The sequence below is a fragment of the Festucalex cinctus genome, chromosome 7, assembly GCF_051991245.1.
Source record: "Festucalex cinctus isolate MCC-2025b chromosome 7, RoL_Fcin_1.0, whole genome shotgun sequence".
Taxonomy (NCBI): domain Eukaryota; kingdom Metazoa; phylum Chordata; class Actinopteri; order Syngnathiformes; family Syngnathidae; genus Festucalex; species Festucalex cinctus.
In genome coordinates this window covers 10,885,038-10,904,547 of record NC_135417.1, presented here as the reverse complement: position 1 = coordinate 10,904,547, position 19,510 = coordinate 10,885,038, and the positions used below count along the sequence as shown (strand labels likewise).

Genomic DNA, 19,510 nt, shown 5'->3' with positions numbered 1-19,510 from the left:
GGACTTTAGACGCCAGTTGTGAGACAAAATAGTACATAACAATCCATCCATTTTGATAGCACTTGCTCATATAGCGTAGCATTTAGCTAAGTGGCCGATAATGTAGTAAACAAGTACATGTACCAATTTTACTTTTTTATTTTTTTTATTTTTACTATAATTATAATGTAATGCCTTTTTGTCACTATAGTTGAATTTAAATCAAGGTCAGTGGGTGACTTTTAATCACTTTTTTTTTGTTAGTTTTTTAAACCTCCATTAGCAAGAGCTGCTTGATGCGGGTTCACGGGTTAGCATTGTTTGTTTGTTTTTTTAATCATTATTATTTTCACTAATGCGGTCATGTGTAAACAGGAAGCTGCACTTGCATTTATTTGATGATAGTGAAACACACAACCAAGCTGTAAGAATTGTGAGTATGCTAACAAGTTAGCCACATTAAGTGTCCATAAAACAGTAGTTTTGATCTGCTTCCCTCTGGTGGCCAAAAGGGGTTTAAGCGGTTTCAGTGCAGGGGGAAAAAAATGCCACCTAAGTAATGGGAAAAGTCATTGGATGTGTGGTCCTTGCTATTCTTGACTACATGAACATATAAATGAAGTAACATATATATAATGGAGTAATAATATGGTTAAAGGCCCTTAGAATAAACTTTCTATTTCATATGTATATGTTAAAAGTATATAATTATAGATAACCAGAAATCCTAGTAAATAGACAGTCATTAGTTGAAAGAATGGCTGCCGATTATATCACTTGTAGTACTATGAGCTCCCCTGTCCTATAGGTGGATATTATGCAAGGCTTCTTCTCTATAAACTCCTCATTAAACCAGTTTATTTATTTACGTTCTTTATTGCTATGTTCTTATATCTTACCAAAATGTTCTGGTTGTCTTGTATTAAAAACGTGTAACAAAATATTGGTTCATTTGAGGAGCTGGCACGGATTAACTCCATTTCCATTCATTCAAATTGTTAAAGTGGATTTGGGATGTGATGGCAGTGGCGTGAAAAAAACAAACAAAAAATTGACATTCTCAATTTGCCTCCAACAGTATCAATTGAAACATTTTTTTGCAAACAAAGGCAGAATTAATGAAATGTCTAGTGAGTATTTCTTGGGAACAAAAAAAAAAAAGCGAAAGCCCGTTTAAACAAGGTAGATAACAAAAGCAGGGCCTCCTCAGCAGCCCTGGATGTGCCAACCTCATGAAGAAGAGTCGAGTGCAGCATGTTTGCATGCAGTGAGGCCTCCTCCTCCTGCCCGCCGTGTCCCTTAGGGAACAGGAATGCGTGCTACGCTTCATCTATGTAGGCCAGGCCTGTGCATGGACTTTTTTTTTTTTTTTGGCTTAAAAAGTTCAAGTCATTATTCTCCTGCTGCTATTCAGACCAGGTCCTGTCAGCTCATTGTTATTCAGGCCCAGTGAGAGAGAGAGAGAGAGAGAGAGAGCAGGAGAACGACAGGCCGCTAGTTTGGAGGCTGACCAGGCTCCGGTGGGAAGCCTGGTGGACGTCGAGCGGAGAGTGGAGGGGAGGGCTGCAGAGAGAGCTCCTGGACACTTTTTTTTTTTTTTTTTCCGCATCCGTGAAAGGCATGTTGCTAATCGGCTCAGTAATGAGGAGAGGTACCGAACGGCACCAAATATCTGACCTCCATTCTTGTGTGCAGGCGAGAGAGAGAGAGAGAGCATGTGAAAAAAGGGGTGGAGGCCAGTTGAGATTTAGTGGCCTGCCTCATGAAACAACCCCCCACTCACACTAAACCCACCCGGCGCAAGAAAAGAGAGGACGGCTCATCAGGAAGTCTCGCTCACTCGCCTCTTCCGACAATGAGATGAGAACAAGGTAACTACTTGCTTCATATTTCTTTTTTTTTTTAGTGTGTGTGTGCTGTTACACTTGTTGCTCACTTCAACAGGCTGCAAAAGGCCAAACATCCATCGACTACAATTACAAGACCATTTTTGTGCATTTTTCAAAGGATCTTTAAAGTAGTTTGGCTTTGTAAATGATCAGTTTCGTATTTTTGCTAGATTGTGTGGTGGTCGTATATTATATTGTGAAATTTGAACTGCGCTTCCTGTTCTTTCCATCACCATTGTTAGTCTTAACCCTTTACTGTATAGGAAACTCGATGAAATGCTTTTAACTCCAAAAAAAATTAATCCAGTATCACCTTTGTGAAATAAAATGCTTTTCTCTTTAAGTTCCATCATCATGACCAACATTAGGATTGGCATCAAAAACAAGAAATGGTTCCATTTGTGTATTATTGCTTTGATCCACACAACACAGCACTTAAATATGGGGAAAATGCAGTACAGCGATGTTTCAATTCAAATGTACTGCCCATACAACAGAAATAAAATTGTTCCTGTGTAAATGTTTTAAAACCAACTTCATGAAAATAGAATGCAAATGTATTGAACTTCAAAGTTAAATACAACTGAATTGTGTTGGGCAGTGGTTCGTTTTGTGTAATGTTGACAATCTGACTGCTACATCACTGCTACATTTTTCTGCTAAATGTAATCATTTTTATTTATGAAGGTTTTAATGCTATACCGGTATTATATTGGGTATTGCCAAGTTTTTTTTTTTTGTTTTTTTTTTGTTTCTAAACAAATAGTGTATTATTCTTATTGTTATATAATTCTATTTTTTTAAATCACAATATTTTAATATTCATGCATTTTGATTATATATTTTTTATTTTATTTAGTCAAGTTGATATTTTTTCCTTCATTATTTTCATCTTTAGTCATTATTATTTGGCAGTAAAAAGAATCAAATAATTTGGAAACAATTTTAAGTGGGATGTAAATAATTTAAAAAAAGAAACCTTGCACTTATTTTTTTACATTGTTCATTTTTTGCTATTTTCTTGAATCGTGTTTAATATATTTATTGACTTCCACACACCCAAACAACAAATATACAAAAATATGTACTAACTAAAAACCTACCCAAAAAACAACAACATCCCCTTCACTGTCATTATAAACAAAATAGATCAATACAAATTTAAGACCTTTAACAATTGACAATTGAGTCACCCAGAGTAGATTAGACCAGAAAAAAAAAATCTATTTACTATTATAATGTTTGAAACAAACAAACAATCAAGTTTGTGCTTTTTGGCAACACGTATAATTATGAAAAATGTACATTTAAAAAAAAAAAAAAGGACCTAATTATGTAACGTAATTTTCTTTGGTTGGTTGGGAGAAGTCACATGGTTTTTCTGCTTAGAGTGGGCTGTGTGGTATCCATTTTACTAGATGGTTTCATCCTCACCTTTTTAAATATATACACAAAAAAAGGTATCCACCTTTTACTTCACATTTTCACACCACCCACTCATTTTGTTCAAGATGGCTGGCTGGCAGTTGATTCCTGTTTGCAGAAAACGTGTTTAAATGCATCAATTAGTCCCCTTTCCCATGCACATTTTAAAGAGGCTAAACCACATGAATGCATCTTCTGTGTCAGCTCCCAACCACCTGCAGTCTTTCTCCTCTTATGTTAAAAACACCGCAACTTCCTCAGAATAAAATCTCGCGAGATCTTCGCCACTTTAGAAGAATTTACAGTCTGCTTCTTCTTTTTATTATTATTTTTTTCTTCTCCTGCATTTTGTTGTAGTGGCACTTCTAACATACACAGAAACACGCGGGTGGCCTTAATGAGCAAGAGCCTGGAAGTGTTTTCTTTTGTGTCGCGTAGCATTAGCTGATCTGGGTCAATGTCTTGCATGTAATCTCACTCATAAAAAAAAATCCCAATGGCTGCACTTTTTTTTTTTTTTCTTCGCCAACATGCAACACCGGACTGGACATCCTCTTGTGTCGCCCCGTTCTGACACCTGTGACTCCTTCACCCCACGCCGCCCCATTCTTCTTATCTCGTGGAATATTTGGATTAGCGCGATAGAGCTGGAATTGGCCCAGCCAGTCTAGGAGGAGATCCGTGTGAAAATATCTGCTTTTAGTCAAGGTCATGCGCTCATATCTTGGCGTGAGGTCGCTGCGACCTCTAAACGCCCTCCACTGCCTTTTTTTTTTTTTTTTTTTTATAACATACTTTCACCAATCATCTGCAATAATCTCACACGCTTTAATAAATACAATACGACGCCATAATTGTATCTCTCTTCTCATCTCCTGCAAATCAGAGCGTCCTGACCAAGAAGAGGGAGTTACCGTCAGTAACAATACACTTGGAGATCGGCGAAATAGAAGCGCAAAATGTCCCGAACGGACGAGGTCAACAAGATGACGGAAAATGTTTATAAGGTACGAACGCTCCATTTTTGCTCTTGACGATTTTGCGGGAGTAATGTTGTCTTGACATGTTGACATGATGGTTGCCAACAGGGCATTCTGGACCACTTTAACCCCAGTTTGAAGAATTTTGTCACCATGGGCAAACACTACGAGAAAGCGCTCACAGGTTTGTCAATTTTTTTATTTTTTTTTGCATTTTTGCAGTATAGATGAAAATCTACAATCTTAAAAAAAATAATAAAAAAAATTAAATAGTTTTACCCATCCCGCACATCTATTAAAACTAGTGCTGTCAAAGTTAAAGCATTAACTAATTAATTAATACTAAAAAATTATCGCATTGATCATGTATTAACGCAGATTAATCGCACTTTTAATTTTGACTGCAGATGATTCTTTATCTTGATAGCAGATGGCTACGCTAAAGGTAGCGCAAGTTGCGTTTGAAAAATTAACATAACATGCATTAAAGTGAAGCATTTAATAAATGTTTGAGTGTGACATTCAGAATATTTGTTCATGTCAAACTATTGGGGTCATTTTTTTCCACTTTAAATTATGCAAGTAATTAACTGATTAGAAAAAGAGAAGGACGAGCATGTGCAGTGGATCAAAACAATTTTGACGACGTCTTCTTAACATTAAATGCAGAAAAAATTTACACAAAACAGGTGCATTTTAAATTTGGCGGGCAAAAAAATGCTGATAAAAAGCCTTTTGAATTAAGCGATTAATCGTGATTAATCAAAATTCTAAGATGTGATTAATCTGATTAAAAAATGTAATCGTTTGACAGCTTTAATTAAAACACATTTAAACTCAAAGGGTGAAGCGTGGGGAGTCTCCAGTTCTTTATTGACAACCGTGCCATGCCATTTGAAGCTCAATAACAAAAAAAAAACAAATTAGAGTGTAAGTGGAGCCTCAAAACGTTTCCCGATAACATCGCAGTTTTGGGGTAATTGTGCAACTGTGATGTGTATTTTCGTCACTATTGCTCAGTATGAGGCGGCTGAAAAGCGCACCAGAGAATGCCCCCCCCCCATGCAAGGGCATGACAGTGCGTAGGAAAACCATGATGTAGCGTGGGTGTGAGCGATGACCCGATTTGACACTCACCGTTACAACAGTGAACTTTGCAATCTATTGACATCCAAAACAAAAGCGATTAACAAAACATTCTGTATACTGTCAAGAATGTACTTGTTTTCATTCATTCAATATTTTTGTTTTGCATTTCATAACACTGAGAGATGGTAGAAGTATCAGGTAGACAAACATGGAATTAAAAGTTCATGGTTTCTCTTTATTAATCTCTCCAAGGAGAAATTTTGTCTGGGAGCAAGAGACAGCTGCATAAACAAATGCAAACAATCGTAAATCACAAACTGGAAACAGATTATATTAGTACTTTAGACCCTGTCTTCCCAACGGTTGAGTTTTTTTTTTTTTTTTTTTTAAGTACTTTTTAGATTCTTTTACTACCAGGCCAGCACTAAAATAAAATAAAATCCTCTAATGAACAAAAGTAGTGAAACACACCTCCTAATCAATTAATTCTGCAATCAAGAATCATATTTGCTCATCTTATCAAGACAATTTGGACAACCGTATCCTTCCAAATTAGTGGGAGGCCCTTTTCCATTATTCGCAGGGCACAAAGCAAGGCCCATAAAGTCATGCTTGGGTGAGTTTGGCATGAAAGAACCACTTAAAAATGAAAAGAGATGAGTTGGTGTGACCTCATGAAAAGGCTAAAAATAACCTCAAATACCGGTAATAAGAGCTGAAGCCAATTTTCATTATGGCGTCCCAATATTTGTGATAGTCTAATGGTGGAAGTATGATACTTAATTCATTTTCGGTCATTTTTTTTTTTTTTTGGGGGGGGGGCCGACTTCTTGCTTTGAAGTCATTTTTAAACATTTCTTGACAATAATATGTTATATTTGACCTCACTACTCTAAACATGCCTTTCTGATTAATATTACATTTGTGGAGTATGAGTTATGAAGCAAAATCCAGCCGTTTTTAATCCATCTCAGGGGGGGGGCCATTTTTGCCACTTGGTTGCAACAACCAATCACAGCTCACCTGTTTTCTGAAGCTGGGCTGTGATTGGTTGTTACCTGAGCAACTGTGATGTCATTTTCACTCGACAGCAAAATGGCCACCTTCTGATACTGATAAAAACTGCTAGATTTTGCTGCTTAACTCATATTCCACTAACACAATATTAACCAGAATATCACATTTAGACTAGACAAATATGGCACTTTACTGTACTTTCATTTATTTAATTCAATCTCTGGTATAATAACCTTATTTATTGATTGATTTAATTTTTATTTTATTTATTATTATTATTATTATTGTTGTTATTATTGTTATTAATTCAATGTCTGGTGTAATAACCTTATTTATTGATTGATTGAATTTTTATTTTGTATTTTATTATTATTATTATTATTACTACTACTATTATTATTATTATTATTATTATTATTATTATTATTATTAATTCAATCTCTGGTGAAATAACCTTACTTATTGATTGATTTAATTTTATTATTATTATTAGTAGTAGTATTAATTCAATCTCTGGTGTAATAACCTTATTTATTGATTGATTTAATTTTTTTTTCATTTTATTATCCTTTCTCATTGCTGCTGGACATGTAAATTTCCTAGAGGGAGCCATCCCAAAGGGATCAATAAAGTCAAGTCTAAGTCTAGTGGGGCTGCATAGAACATTGCCAAGAATGGGAAAATATGGTAATAAAACAGAAAAGAAAAATTGTTACAGCACCTTTTGTTGTGCCTAATTTACTGGTTTATATGCTAAATGAACGCAATGGAGAAGGTATATAACGAAAACAAAACAAGTAGTGAACTAAGTACTGTCCTGAGTACTGTATGAAAGTTCCCCACTATGCTCTGTCTTCTCCAGGGGTGACAGTGGCAGCGAAGGGCTACTTCGACGCTCTGGTCAAGCTGGGAGAGCTGGCCAGCGACAGCCAAGGCTCCAAGGAGTTGGGTGAGCGCATGCGTATAAGGGGCACTGAAGGACGTCGTTACGAAAGAAAAAGAAAAATGAGCCGCTTATAGACTCAGGCGAGCTCAGAGGATTCGGAGCGTGGGGAAAAATAGTCTGTGGGCCTGGGAGCTTTGTGTTTGTCCAGGGAGGAGATGAAGACACAAGAGGAAATGTAGGGAGCGAGGAAACACAGGGAAAGGGAGAGAGTGGACTCATTGTTGGGAGATTAACAACACCACATGATCTCATTGTGATGCCGAAAACAGCGGGGGTGGGAGGGGGGAGGCGGGCAGGAGTGTCAAGAGGGCGAGATGCCAGCCGCTCGCTCGCTCGCTCGCTGCATACTGCTGCACTGTGTGGCCCATGCAGAGAGGAGGCTCGCTACACTTTGTCAACCCAACCACGGCCGGTGTGCAAACCACGAAAAAAATCCTTTAAACCATTCACATTATATACCAATATTTTTTTTAATTGTCACCATTGAACTCTGTTTTTATTGTTTAGATTTATTTATTCATTATTTTATGCCTGCTGTTTTTTTTTTATTGATTTACAATACATTGTAAAAGTGTATTTTAAGTCGTTTAAAGTGGAAGTCAACCTTAAACATTTCTTGACAATAATATGTTATATGTGACGTCACTACATGACACTCTGATTAATATTACATTTATCGAATAAGAGTCACAAAGTAAAATCTAGCCATTTTTATCCATCTCATGGGGCGGCCATTTTGCCACTTGCTGTCGATTGAAGATGACATCACAGTGGCTCAAGGGCAACGACCAATCACAGCTCACCTGTTTTCTGAAGCTGACCTGAGCAACTGTGATGTCATCTTCAGTTGACAGCAAGTTATAAAATGGCCGCCCCCTGAGATGGCTAAAAATGTCTGGATTTTGCAGCTTAAATCATATTGCACTAACGCGATATTAGCCATAATACCATATTTAGACCAATGGTGCTGCATAGAACATATTGTCAAAAATAAATTTGGGCTGACATCTTTAAATAGATACTTGACTTATTGAACCATTTTCAGCTGTAAAAACTTAATATTTTGTCTATAATTAATGTGGTAACTTCATTATGTTTCATGTATAATTAATACCTTTAAAAAGTCATTTTTTCTACTTGCTGTCGACTGATGATGACATCACCAGTGCTGAGGAAGTAGATAACGACCAATCATGGCGCAGTTTACTGACTAAACCCAGAAAACAAGTGAGCCATGATTGGCCGTTACCTACTTCCTCAGCACAGGTGATGTCATCATCAGTCGACAGCAAGTAGAATAATTACTTTTTTAAGATTTTAATTGTACGTGAAAGATAATGAAGTTATCAAATTCATTCTGGACAAAATATTAACTTTTCACTGCTGAAATTGTTCAATGAGTCAAGTATGCCTTTAAAAACTTTTTTCCTCTTGCTGTCCACTGATGATGACATCACCTGTGCTTAGGAAGTAGGTAACGACCAATCATGGCTCACCTGTTTTCTGGGTTTGCTCAACAAACTGAGCCATGATTGGTCGTTACCTACTTCCTCTGTACGGGTGATGTCATCTTTAGTCGACAGCAAGTCGAAAAAAACAACTTTTTAAAGGTATTAATCCTACATGAAAAATAGTGAAGTTACCACACTAATTGTAGACAAAATATTAACTTTTTACTGCTGAAAATGGCTCAATGAGCTTTCTTGAAGTGTTTTGGAGCGATGTTTTACCACTCAACTAGACTCTCCTGCAAAGCCTAATCTGTTAAAATCTGATGGCGTCACGTCTGAATAATACCTGAAATGAAAAATGCAAAGAGGTTTTCATACATCAAACTTTCCGCATATCTACTGTATCATCAGCTTTTTTCCATTGTCTCCCAACAATCGCAACAGACTATTCTATTTTGTTCCGTTCTATGCTATTGTGCGTGACCCTTTTGTGCAGGAGACACATTGTTTCAGATGGCCGAGGTCCACAGACAGATCCAGGTGCAGCTGGAAGACGTGGTAAGATGGAGGAAGAGCGCGCTCGCGCGCGGCACATCGCGGACATCAATGAGACGTGAATTAACGTTTGTCTGCGTGTCTCTGGCCGCCCTTCAAAAGCTCAAGTTGTTTCATTCCGAGCTGCTGGCCCAGCTGGAGCAGAAGCTGGAACTGGACATCAAATACCTCACGGTAAGTCGACGCGAGGACGCGAGCTCTCCCCCGTACTTTTGGTATGTTTTTATATCAATAGAACACAATATTCTGTGGGCCTTGCAAAATCAGTCAAAATCCAGTAAAACAGCCGGCGTGGAAGGGGATTGCGAAATGTGAAAATGGCTGGGAATGAATGAGTTAATATGAAAAGAAAAATGCGCTGACCAAAGTCTTACAAATGCAGTTATGCCATCTAGTGGCAGTAAAATGACCTCAATGAAAATCAATATCACAGTTTTTTTGTTTGTTTGTTTGTTTGTTTTCACAGTTCAGTACATCTTTTTTCATTTCAACTCAATTTTATGAATTATTATGAAATTAAAAGCAGGCATATTTCTATTAGTTTAACATTTTTTCCCCACTTTTATGTTGCGTATGAAAACTTATATATTTTTTATGTACATTTTATTATTATTTAGAACAGATATAAAACTTGTGATTAATCGTCAGTTAACCTTTGAAGTCAAAGTGTTTAATTACTATTAAAAATTGTAATCGCTTGACACCCCTAAATCAAACATTCACAAAAATGTGAATTTGCCCACTAGGCCACACTGAAGAAGTACCAGAACGAGCGGCGCTCCAAAACGGATTCCATCGAGCGCTGCCAGGCTCAGCTGAAGAAGCTGCGCAGGAAGAGCTTGGGCAGCCGTCACCCCAACAAGTACGGCGACAGAGAGATGCAGGCGAGTACGATCAAACTCTCCCGCAGCCGGGCATCCCAAACGAGCGCGCTGTGAGTCTGTATTGTTTGTAAGAACTAAACAGGTCGCTCTAAATGAGCTTACGCTGCAATCTGCGTCAGCTGATTGTTCAGGGAGCCGCTTCACAACGGGAAGATTGAAAAGGGTTTATTTGCTTAATATGGAAGTCAAGGAGCAAGTGTTGTTTCGGAGGAAAGGTCAACAACAAGGCCACGGGTTGCTGTTTTGGATTTATTTGTGATGCAGGAAGTGATGTCACGTGTGTTTGTAACAATGGACTCTAAAGGTTGCTCCAGCTACATGTGTGGCTGCGAATAAAGAATGTACGCTGGGTTATTATTATTAATAATGGCCATCAGTCTGATTCTGTTCTCAGTTTGTGGAGCTGATGAGTCGGCGCCAAGTGGAGCTGGACACGCTGGTCGCCACGGGTTACAGGTCGGCGCTGACCGAGGAAAGGAGGCGATACTGCTTCCTGGTGGATCGGCAGTGTTGCGTGACCAAGCTGCTCATCAACTACCACAGCAAGGTGAGATGAAGACATAACAGTCCAATTGCCATTGATTCAATATTTGACATCAAGAAAATGCAAAACATTTGAGTTTGGGTTTCCAAATTCGTCATTCATTTGCATGTATTTTTTTTTTTAGTTTTTTTTTAGTTAATTTAAAGTTCCTTTAATGCCACTGATTTTTTTTTTTAAATGCGCCCCTTACCGGGGCGAATTGCAGTCGCAACACAGCAGACACGTCCACGTCTAAATTTTGCAGTTTTAAATGTAATAATAATAATAACGCGTACACGACTGTCTCAGAAAAGTAGAATATTGGGATAAAGTCCATTATTTTCTATAATGCAATTAAATAAACAAAAATGTCATACATTCTGGATTCATCACAAATCAGCTGAAATATTGCAAGCCTTTTATTGTTTTAATATTGCTGATTATGGTTTTTTTTTTCCTCTTGGTCTGTAGAAATATTCTAATATTTTGAGATAAGATATTTGAGTTTTCTGAAGCTGTAAGCCATAATCAGCCATATTAAAATAATAAAAGGCTTGCAATATTTCAGTTGATTTGTAATGAATCCACAATGGATGACATTTTTTTTTTTTTTTATTGCATTACAGAAAACAAAGAACTTTATCATAATAATTAATTTTCTGAGACGGTCCTGTATATTTGTGGACACTGGTGTCAACTTGTATTTTTCAATTTTAAAATTGTGCAGAATTTCACAAGTTGCTTCATGTTAAAGATATCTGTTAGTATGAAAAGAAAAAAGGCACTGAGCCGTCACCAACATCTTACAAATGCAATTATGCCATCTAGTGGCAGATAATTGATCAACACAAATCAATATCACACTTGTTTTTTTTGTTTTATTTACAGTGGAGTACATCTTTTTAATTTAACTCCATTTTATGAATTATTACGTTACTGTATCAATAACTAAAAGATGCAGCCACATTTGTATTAGTTTAACATTTTTTTAGTATAAAAACGTAGGAAAAACTATTTTAGCATGCAATTTATTGTACATTTAAAACAGATCTAAAATTTGCGATCAATCATGAGCTACCTATTGAAGTCATACAATTAATTACAATGACAAAATTTAATCACCTGACAACCCATATTATTATTTATTTATTTATTTATTTTCCGGCACAGGTGAGGGAGCTCCTGTCGCAGAAACTGTCGTCGTGGCAGCAGTCGTGCACTCAGCCGACCAAACTTCCAGAGCGCGCTCTCAACCTGCTGCGTCACACGGCGCCGCAGAGCTCCGGCGCTGCCGGCATCGCCGAGGTCCTCCGACAAACCAAGCTGGGCTGCTCTCAGCCAGAACAGGTTGGGGAACACAATCTCGTCAGACGTTGGCAGCGCGGTGGCGTTAGTGGTTAGCATGTTTGCGCTCACAGTTCTGAGATTCGGGGTTTGAATCTCTGGATTTGGTCTTCCTTTGTGGAGGTAATCCATGTAGCTGTCATCATTTTGCAGTCCAGATTTTTATCTTTTTTTTTTTAATCTATATTTTATTTTATTTTTTTAAAACATCAAATCCCTTTATTATTAGTCATTTTTCCCCCATTAAAAGTATGTTTTGTTTTGTTTTTAAATGTACTTGTTATACAGCACAGTATATATTTTTTTTATTTGTTATTTTCATTTTTGTATCATTTTTAGTTTATGAATGCTTTTTCTTTCACCATTTGTTTTTTTTAAACAGTCAATTTTTTCCAATTAATTTTAATTAATTTTTTTTATTTACTTATTATACAGCACAATATTTTTTTTCATTTATTATTATGTATTATTATTATTTTTTATTTGTTATACAGAACAATATATTTTTTTCATTTATTATTATTTATTTTTTATTTATTTATTATTACAGTCATTTTTTTCCCCATTAAAAGTATGTTTTGTTTTGTTTTTAAATATACTTGTTATACAGCACAGTATATATTTTTTTCATTTATGTTATTTTCATTTTTGTATCATTTTTAGTTTATGAATGCTTTTTCATTCACCATTTGTTTTTTTTTTAACAGTCAATTTTTTCCAATTAATTTTAATTAATTTTTTTATTTACTTATTATACAGCACAATATATATTTTTTTCATTTATTATGTATTATTATTATTTTTTATTTGTTATACAGCACAATATATTTTTTTCATTTATTATGTATTTTTTATTTATTTATTATTACAGTCATTTTTTTCTCCATTAAAAGTATGTTTTGTTTTGTTTTTAAATATACTTGTTATACAGCACAGTATATATTTTTTCATTTATTATGTTATTTTCATTTTTGTATCATTTTTATGTATTTTTCATGTATTTATTAGCATTTTTTCCCTATTAAAAATATGTTTTGTTTTGTTTTTAAATATACTTGTTATACAGCACAGTATATATTTTCTATCTCCGGAACGCAATGTTGTGGAGCGACGGGACAGACACCGTTGGAAAGGTCTCGTCGAGACGAATCCGCGGGTGCCCGTATGTCCCCGGTCGGACGCAGGGTTCGAGAAATATGACCATGCAAATACCAAAAAAAACAAAAAAAAACAAAAAGCACGTTTAAAAAATACACGCTGTAGAAAAAAGAAAGATGAACCTGCAATAAACGAAGGAAACACCGTATAGAGGTTACGTAGCTGTCATCTTGTTTTGCAGAGGCTGTCAGTTCAAGAAGTCCCGCCTCTGTTGAACGGCGACCGTTCACAGCAGCAGCAGCGCTCGCTGCCCTCCTCCTCCTTGCAGAGCGACGCCTGTCCTCAGGAGTCCCCTCGCACCTTCCGGCCCGTCTTGCCCCCCGGAGCGTCGCCCCAGCACAGCAGCTGCTCCCCCCTCAGCGTGTCGGCGACGAGCCCCCCGGCCGACGGCAGCAGCAGCACCAGCGGCAGCGCCAGCCCGGCCGCGTCCACGCCCACGGGCGGCGCGGCGCAGCCCTCCTCGCTCCTCATGGCCGCCAACACCAGCAACCTGTCGCCGAGCCTCATCCCCTCCACCGTCATGTCGCTCGGCCAGGCGTCCGCCGGCGGGAGCGCCTCGCAGGGCGTCACCCTCGCCATCCCGCACGGCGCCCCGCACAGCCCGCCGCTGCCCCACAGCGCCCCCATGTCCAGGGCCATGACGCCCGTGCAGCTGCTGCACCAACAGGTGGGCCCCGGCGGGAACAACACTCTGCCGGCTGCTCATCCGTGGTTGATGAAGACTGCGGACGTGTGCGCCACGTCCACGCTTCCGCTACCCAAAAGGCCTGGCAGTGAAATGAGGATGGGCGGCTTTCAAGGTGATGGGGAGCGCAAAGTTTTTTTCTGGACGCCATACGTTTGATACAAGGGTTTATAATAGTTTGGGAATATTTCTATTATTATTTTAAATTAGTTTTAATTCATTCTCAGAGCTGTTTTTTTTTTTTTAATGCTTCTTTAAGTTTTTATTAGTTTTAGTATTAGTTTTTTTTGTTTATTTCTTGTGTGCAAGAATTTTTTAAAAATCATCAGATAAATATTACGTAGTAAAAATTCAACAAAAAAAAATATATTTTTAAAATATTTTAAAAACAACCATTTGCAAATTAAATAGTTATAATAGTTTGGGAATGTTTTAATTTTTTAAAAAGTTTGAATTAAATCTCAGAGTTGTTTCTTTTTTAAATGCTTCCTTGAAGGTTTTTATTAGTTTTAGTATTAGTTTTTTATTATTTTTTTATTTTGTTTATTTCTTGTGTGCAAGAATTTAAAAAAAAATCATCAGGTAAATACATTATTATGTTGTAAAAATTCAACAAAAATATTATTTTATAAATATTTTATAAACAACCATTCACAAATCAAATAATTATAATAGTTTGGGAATGTTTGTATTTTTTCTTTTTTAAGTTAGTTTTAAGTAATTCTCAGAGCTGTCTTTTTTTAATGCTTCCTTAAATTTCTGTTTTTATTAGTTTTAGTATTAGTTTTTTAAAGATTTTGTTTATTTCCTGTGTGCAAGAATTTAAAAAAAATCATCAGATAAATATAAGTGCGCTGGGAGGTTTATTATTAAATAATTGGTTAATTAATAATGTTTAAATTAATCGTTTGTTCTGAAAATAGATGGCAGGCAGCGAGTTCAAATCACATTCAATAACAAATCTTATTACCATGATGTAGTGGGTAGAACATCTGCCTTACACTTCTGAGGTTCCGGGTTTAAATCTCAGTGTGACTTTTGCATGTTTTCACGGCGAGTCCAGCTTTTTCCCCACATTCCAAAAACGTGCATGTTGATTTATTTTATCCTCACCAACTACAAATGACAAATGTCCATCTTCTCACCCAGGTGCCAGGATGTTGCCTCTTTCGGGGCCCACGCGAGTGGAGGCCATGTTTGCTCACTCGCCCGCAGCATCGGAAAGTGCAGGAGGAGGAGGAGGAGGAGGAGGAGGAGGAGGCGGTGCTTCCTTGCTGCACTTCCTGCCCGGGGACGGCATCACCCTGCTGATTTCGGAGCCGAGAGACGGGTGGCACTACGGGCAGAATGATCGCACCGGACGGTATGTTGCAACGTTCTCTCAATGACATCAGATTACGGAAACACGCCAAGGCCGCTTAGTCCCAAACCTTGAGTGAGTTTTCTCTTCACATGCTGCATGAATATGATGATGATGATGGCATGGCAAATATTCACTGGGGCGATTTAGGTTCATTTTTCATACATTTCCATTTGTAGTAGTGGACTCTTGATTAATTTGAAACCAATATTCTGATCAATATTCTTTTTGTTTTTGACAGGAAAGGATGGTTCCCTTTCTCCTACACTCAGCCACAACATAGCAGGATGGATCACCTTGAGAGGCGAGTCAGCCTTGACCACACCCCCAAAAGGTACAATAACATAATTACGATTTATACTGTCGCCGTCAATCACTGGCCACAACATTAGGTACACCAAGAGATTCTCACCTAAATGAACTTTTGCAATCAACATTTTGGCAGATTGCGCAGGTGTGCCTAATGAAGTGGCCGTCGAGTGACTGTAGCAATTGCCTGATCATGTGTGTCATCACGCCCCTCTTTTGTTGCAGCTCCTTTTTCCTTTCCAAGACCAACAGCACCAGCATGAGCCAGCTGGACCAGCTGGTGTCTCCCACCCTCACCCCCGAGTCGGAGGAGGAGCGCTCGCTCCCTCCCCAGAGGATCAGCACCTTCCGGCCACGCCCCTACAGCATGGCCGACACCAACAAGGTCAGAGGGTGATCAAACCAAAACATTGATGTGAAATGAGCAATAATCTGTTTTTTTTCTTTGTTTGTTTTTTTTCATCTATGACAGATCTGTGCACAGTTGGCCTCCTCGCCGCCGTCTCCAACAAGGTATTTGTGAACTGACCCAAAATGTTAATGTTGAAAATGCAAATGACAATGACAAATTTCTCCCCTTATGAGATTTGCTTACATTTTTCTCAATATTATTTTCCCCCCAGCATATATTTTCATCACTATAGCAAAAATATTTTCAGCTTGGAAGCACATATTTGACTGCGTGATTGCTTTCCAGTTTTTTTTTTGTCATACACAAAACAATGTGAAAATAATTCCACTCGTGTCATTCATTTCTGAGTGGCAATTTAAAAAAAGAAAAAAGAAAAAGTGACTTTTTGAAAAGTAGTTATTAAAATGGTTGAAAAAGTTACCAAATATGTTTTTCACTTGACTATTAGCTATTTGCGATTTATTTATTTATTTATTTATTTTTTTGTTATTGACTGAAAAATTTGTCTTGTCGCTGTTTCTGTGATCTTTCTGAAATGCCCTAAGATGCCACAAGATGGCGCCAAAGCCCTGTTGACTAGAAAATTAACTTTTGGTACAATCTTGTGGCTCTGCCTTGACGTGCTATGAGAAAGATGGACGTTACCACTCGGAAACTCCAAATTACGACCGAGTTCTGTTCGTGTGATTTTGTTGTTATAGCAAAATTGAACGTGCTGCGTAATTGTGTAGATTCGAAAACAGCCTGCTGTGCTAAGCGGACGTTAACGTGAATATTTCTTGCCATTCACAAATCCTTGAGCGTTCTCCGCCATTTTGAAACTTGAAAAGTCAACTCGCGTATCAAAATAAATTCCCAGTTCTCCATGGGGGGGCGTTCACGTGCAATTTTCTACTCGACATGTGGTATTCGCCATAATTACGATAAAGGCAGCATTAGTACCAAGGAAACATGTCGAAGTGATCAAGAGGAACTTTTATTAAAGCAACCAAAGCCTTTTCTAATAGACAAGTAGTGCTTTGGTGCCATCTTTTTCCATATGTAGGCAATTATTAATCTTTTGGGGGGCCATCAGTTACTCGCGGGAAAATTTGTGTGTTATGAAAAAATGGCTAATTTGCTGACATTGACTGTGCTTTTTGTAAATTGTGCATTGAAATATGGAAGATGGCTAAAATAAAATAATATCTATCTTGAAAAGATAGGTGACAATTCAAGATGCTTTTATATATATATATATATATATATATATATATATATATATATATGTGTATGTGTGTATTCTTAATGTATTTTAGGACCAACCCGTTTGCCCACGTTCGTCTGCGAAGAACGGTCACCAACGATCGCTCAGCCCCGATCATCGAGTGAGCGCCACTTATCAGGACAAGAACGGATCGACGCTTCAGTAGTATTTTCCTCTCTGTTTTCGTTTTAGGCATTTAATCTGGTAGTTAGGTTGTTGTTGTTTTTAAGTACAGTATTTCTAAAACGTGTATGTGTGTAGGCGGAACTGATCTGTGACTAAGAGAAGACACCTAAATTGTGAAAGCAGGGGTGGGCCACTGCATTCTGATCAGGGAAGTCCTCCGAGGGCTATACTCAAGTTATAAATAAAAAAAATAAAATAAAATAGCATGGAGCAAATTATTATGAATAAATATATTGTACATAATTTAAGGCCCGCCACTGCTCTAGAGAAATACTAATATTCCAAATCTACATGATTTTTTTTTTTTTTTTGCTGTATATGATCAGACTGCTGTAATCAACATTTTTAGACTTCTCCATAAGAACGTCGTTGCCTTTTCCAGCCCTTTTGTTTGTTTTCTTGCCTCATTCACAAAAGTGCTTTTAGATTTGTGAATTTCAGGACTGGATCCAATTTTACAGCAACAGCACATTTACACGATCACGTTTTGTGCCTTGTGGACAGGTTCATATTGTAATTGTCATTAGAAATTCAGGAGTGTTGCCTTATACTTTTCAGTTCAAGTGTTTTAGACTGCTTTGAGATGTAGTTATTGTGTAAATTATATGAGTGAGCAGGTGGTTTTTGACAGATTTTAGGCCAGTAATCTACAAACACGCTGCTGCTTTGACATCGCGTGTCGCCAGTGTTGCTCTTTAGCAGTGAGTTGTGCACAACTGCATATTTTGGGGGACCCCCGGTTGAGAAACACCGTTCTCAAGTGTGCAGTGGCAAAAAGTTACAAAAAAAAATAAATAAATCCTTTCCTCACGTTTTTATATCCACTGTTATAATGTAATTAATCCACCAATGAATGAATCATAGATGAATGGGGGGAAAAATGCCAGTAGCAGCCAGTTTTTAAAGAATGCAAACGAGAATTGTGTGACCGTAAGAGGGAACATCTTGGACGGCAGGATGCTTTTATTTGAAAAGTTTTTTTGTTTTGTTTTTTCTCGATAGGAAGAAGAAAGTTGAGGAGGGTTACGTTTTAAGAAAATTCATATACCCCCAATATAAAGCGAGTCTTCATGAAGGTGGGCTAAAGACGATCATTGTTTTGCGTTGACCCAGCAGAATCTTGAATGGATTAAAAGTTGATTGGAAAGTGCTGGAGAAGGTTTACAGGAAAGTTGACGAGGGCCAAGGAAGCGTTCGATATTAAACGAGACATCAAATGCCCTTTTTAGTAGCTCTGTACCCGCAACAGAAATATCGTCTTTGTAAAAAGTTGATGTTCTAACTGTCGATATTTTCAGTCCCTCAAGGGGGCGACATCATCAAGAAGGATCTCCACGCAAACGATGAAGCAGGATGCTTTTGCATTCGAACAAATTGTGATTAGAACATGAATGTTGTCTTTTCACTTTGGTAGCAGGATATTTGTATCTATGTTGAAGAATGAGGTTGGTTTAAAGTGTGAGGTTGAAATGAGTAATGAATGATGTCAATGTCTTATAAAACAAATAAATGTAGATCATCTAAAAAATAAACACCCTCTTCATTGTGTTGCTAATGTGGCCAATTTGGACATTTTCACACCCGAGTTGACTTTTCACTTTTGTTGCCAATGGATATTAAGGCATTAATGGTAATTTAAATTAATACGCAAGCGGTACACTGACTACTGTAGCAAAGTGTTGTAACTTGTCCCATGAAAAGATAAAAAACTTACAAAAATGTGATGTATATAGGCCTACCTACTTATGTGACATATTTAAAAAGTCTTCTACCAAAGTGAAATGTTAACACTGTTTCGACATACATAACTATATGAAATATACAATGTGTATACTGTATTACAGACACAGCTGTAGTTTCCTAACAGGACATAACAATGTATATCGACATTGTGTGAAATAAATACAAATCTGTTCCCCCTTTTCATTGTGTCAACTCAGATTGGAACTTTCTGGATAAATAGTTTAACACAAGACGTCTGTTCTCACGGTTCATCCTAATTTTATTCCTTGTGCACGCTGACTTAACGATTGTGTGGAACAATTCGTTCATTTCAAATGTTAATCAGCTTG

The 19,510-nt window shown here is 37.4% G+C and overlaps 1 protein-coding gene across 1 annotated transcript; it reads left to right on the top strand.

Moving 5' to 3' along the window:
* Positions 1-1,277: 1,277 nt before the first annotated feature.
* LOC144022980 (BAR/IMD domain-containing adapter protein 2) lies at positions 1,278-19,362 on the top strand. Its single transcript, XM_077528208.1, has 16 exons — positions 1,278-1,597; positions 1,675-1,850; positions 4,180-4,300; positions 4,382-4,457; positions 7,242-7,328; positions 9,273-9,334; positions 9,434-9,505; positions 10,078-10,215; positions 10,610-10,762; positions 11,909-12,085; positions 13,422-14,040; positions 15,075-15,288; positions 15,527-15,619; positions 15,820-15,979; positions 16,067-16,107; positions 17,305-19,362. Exons 3-16 carry the CDS (start codon positions 4,253-4,255, stop codon positions 17,375-17,377), a joined length of 2,013 nt encoding a protein of 670 aa, XP_077384334.1. The 5' UTR covers positions 1,278-1,597; positions 1,675-1,850; positions 4,180-4,252; the 3' UTR covers positions 17,378-19,362.
* The last annotated feature ends 148 nt before the right edge of the window (positions 19,363-19,510 follow it).

Excerpts from the sequence above, each read along its gene's own strand:
- LOC144022980 (XM_077528208.1), top strand. The coding sequence starts at position 4,253 with ATGTCCCGAACGGACGAGGTCAACAAGATGACGGAAAATGTTTATAAG. Across the intron at positions 10,216-10,609 it reads ACGGCGACAGAGAGATGCAG|TTTGTGGAGCTGATGAGTCG; the intron begins GCGAGTACGATC and ends TTCTGTTCTCAG. Across the intron at positions 15,289-15,526 it reads CAGAATGATCGCACCGGACG|GAAAGGATGGTTCCCTTTCT; the intron begins GTATGTTGCAAC and ends TGTTTTTGACAG.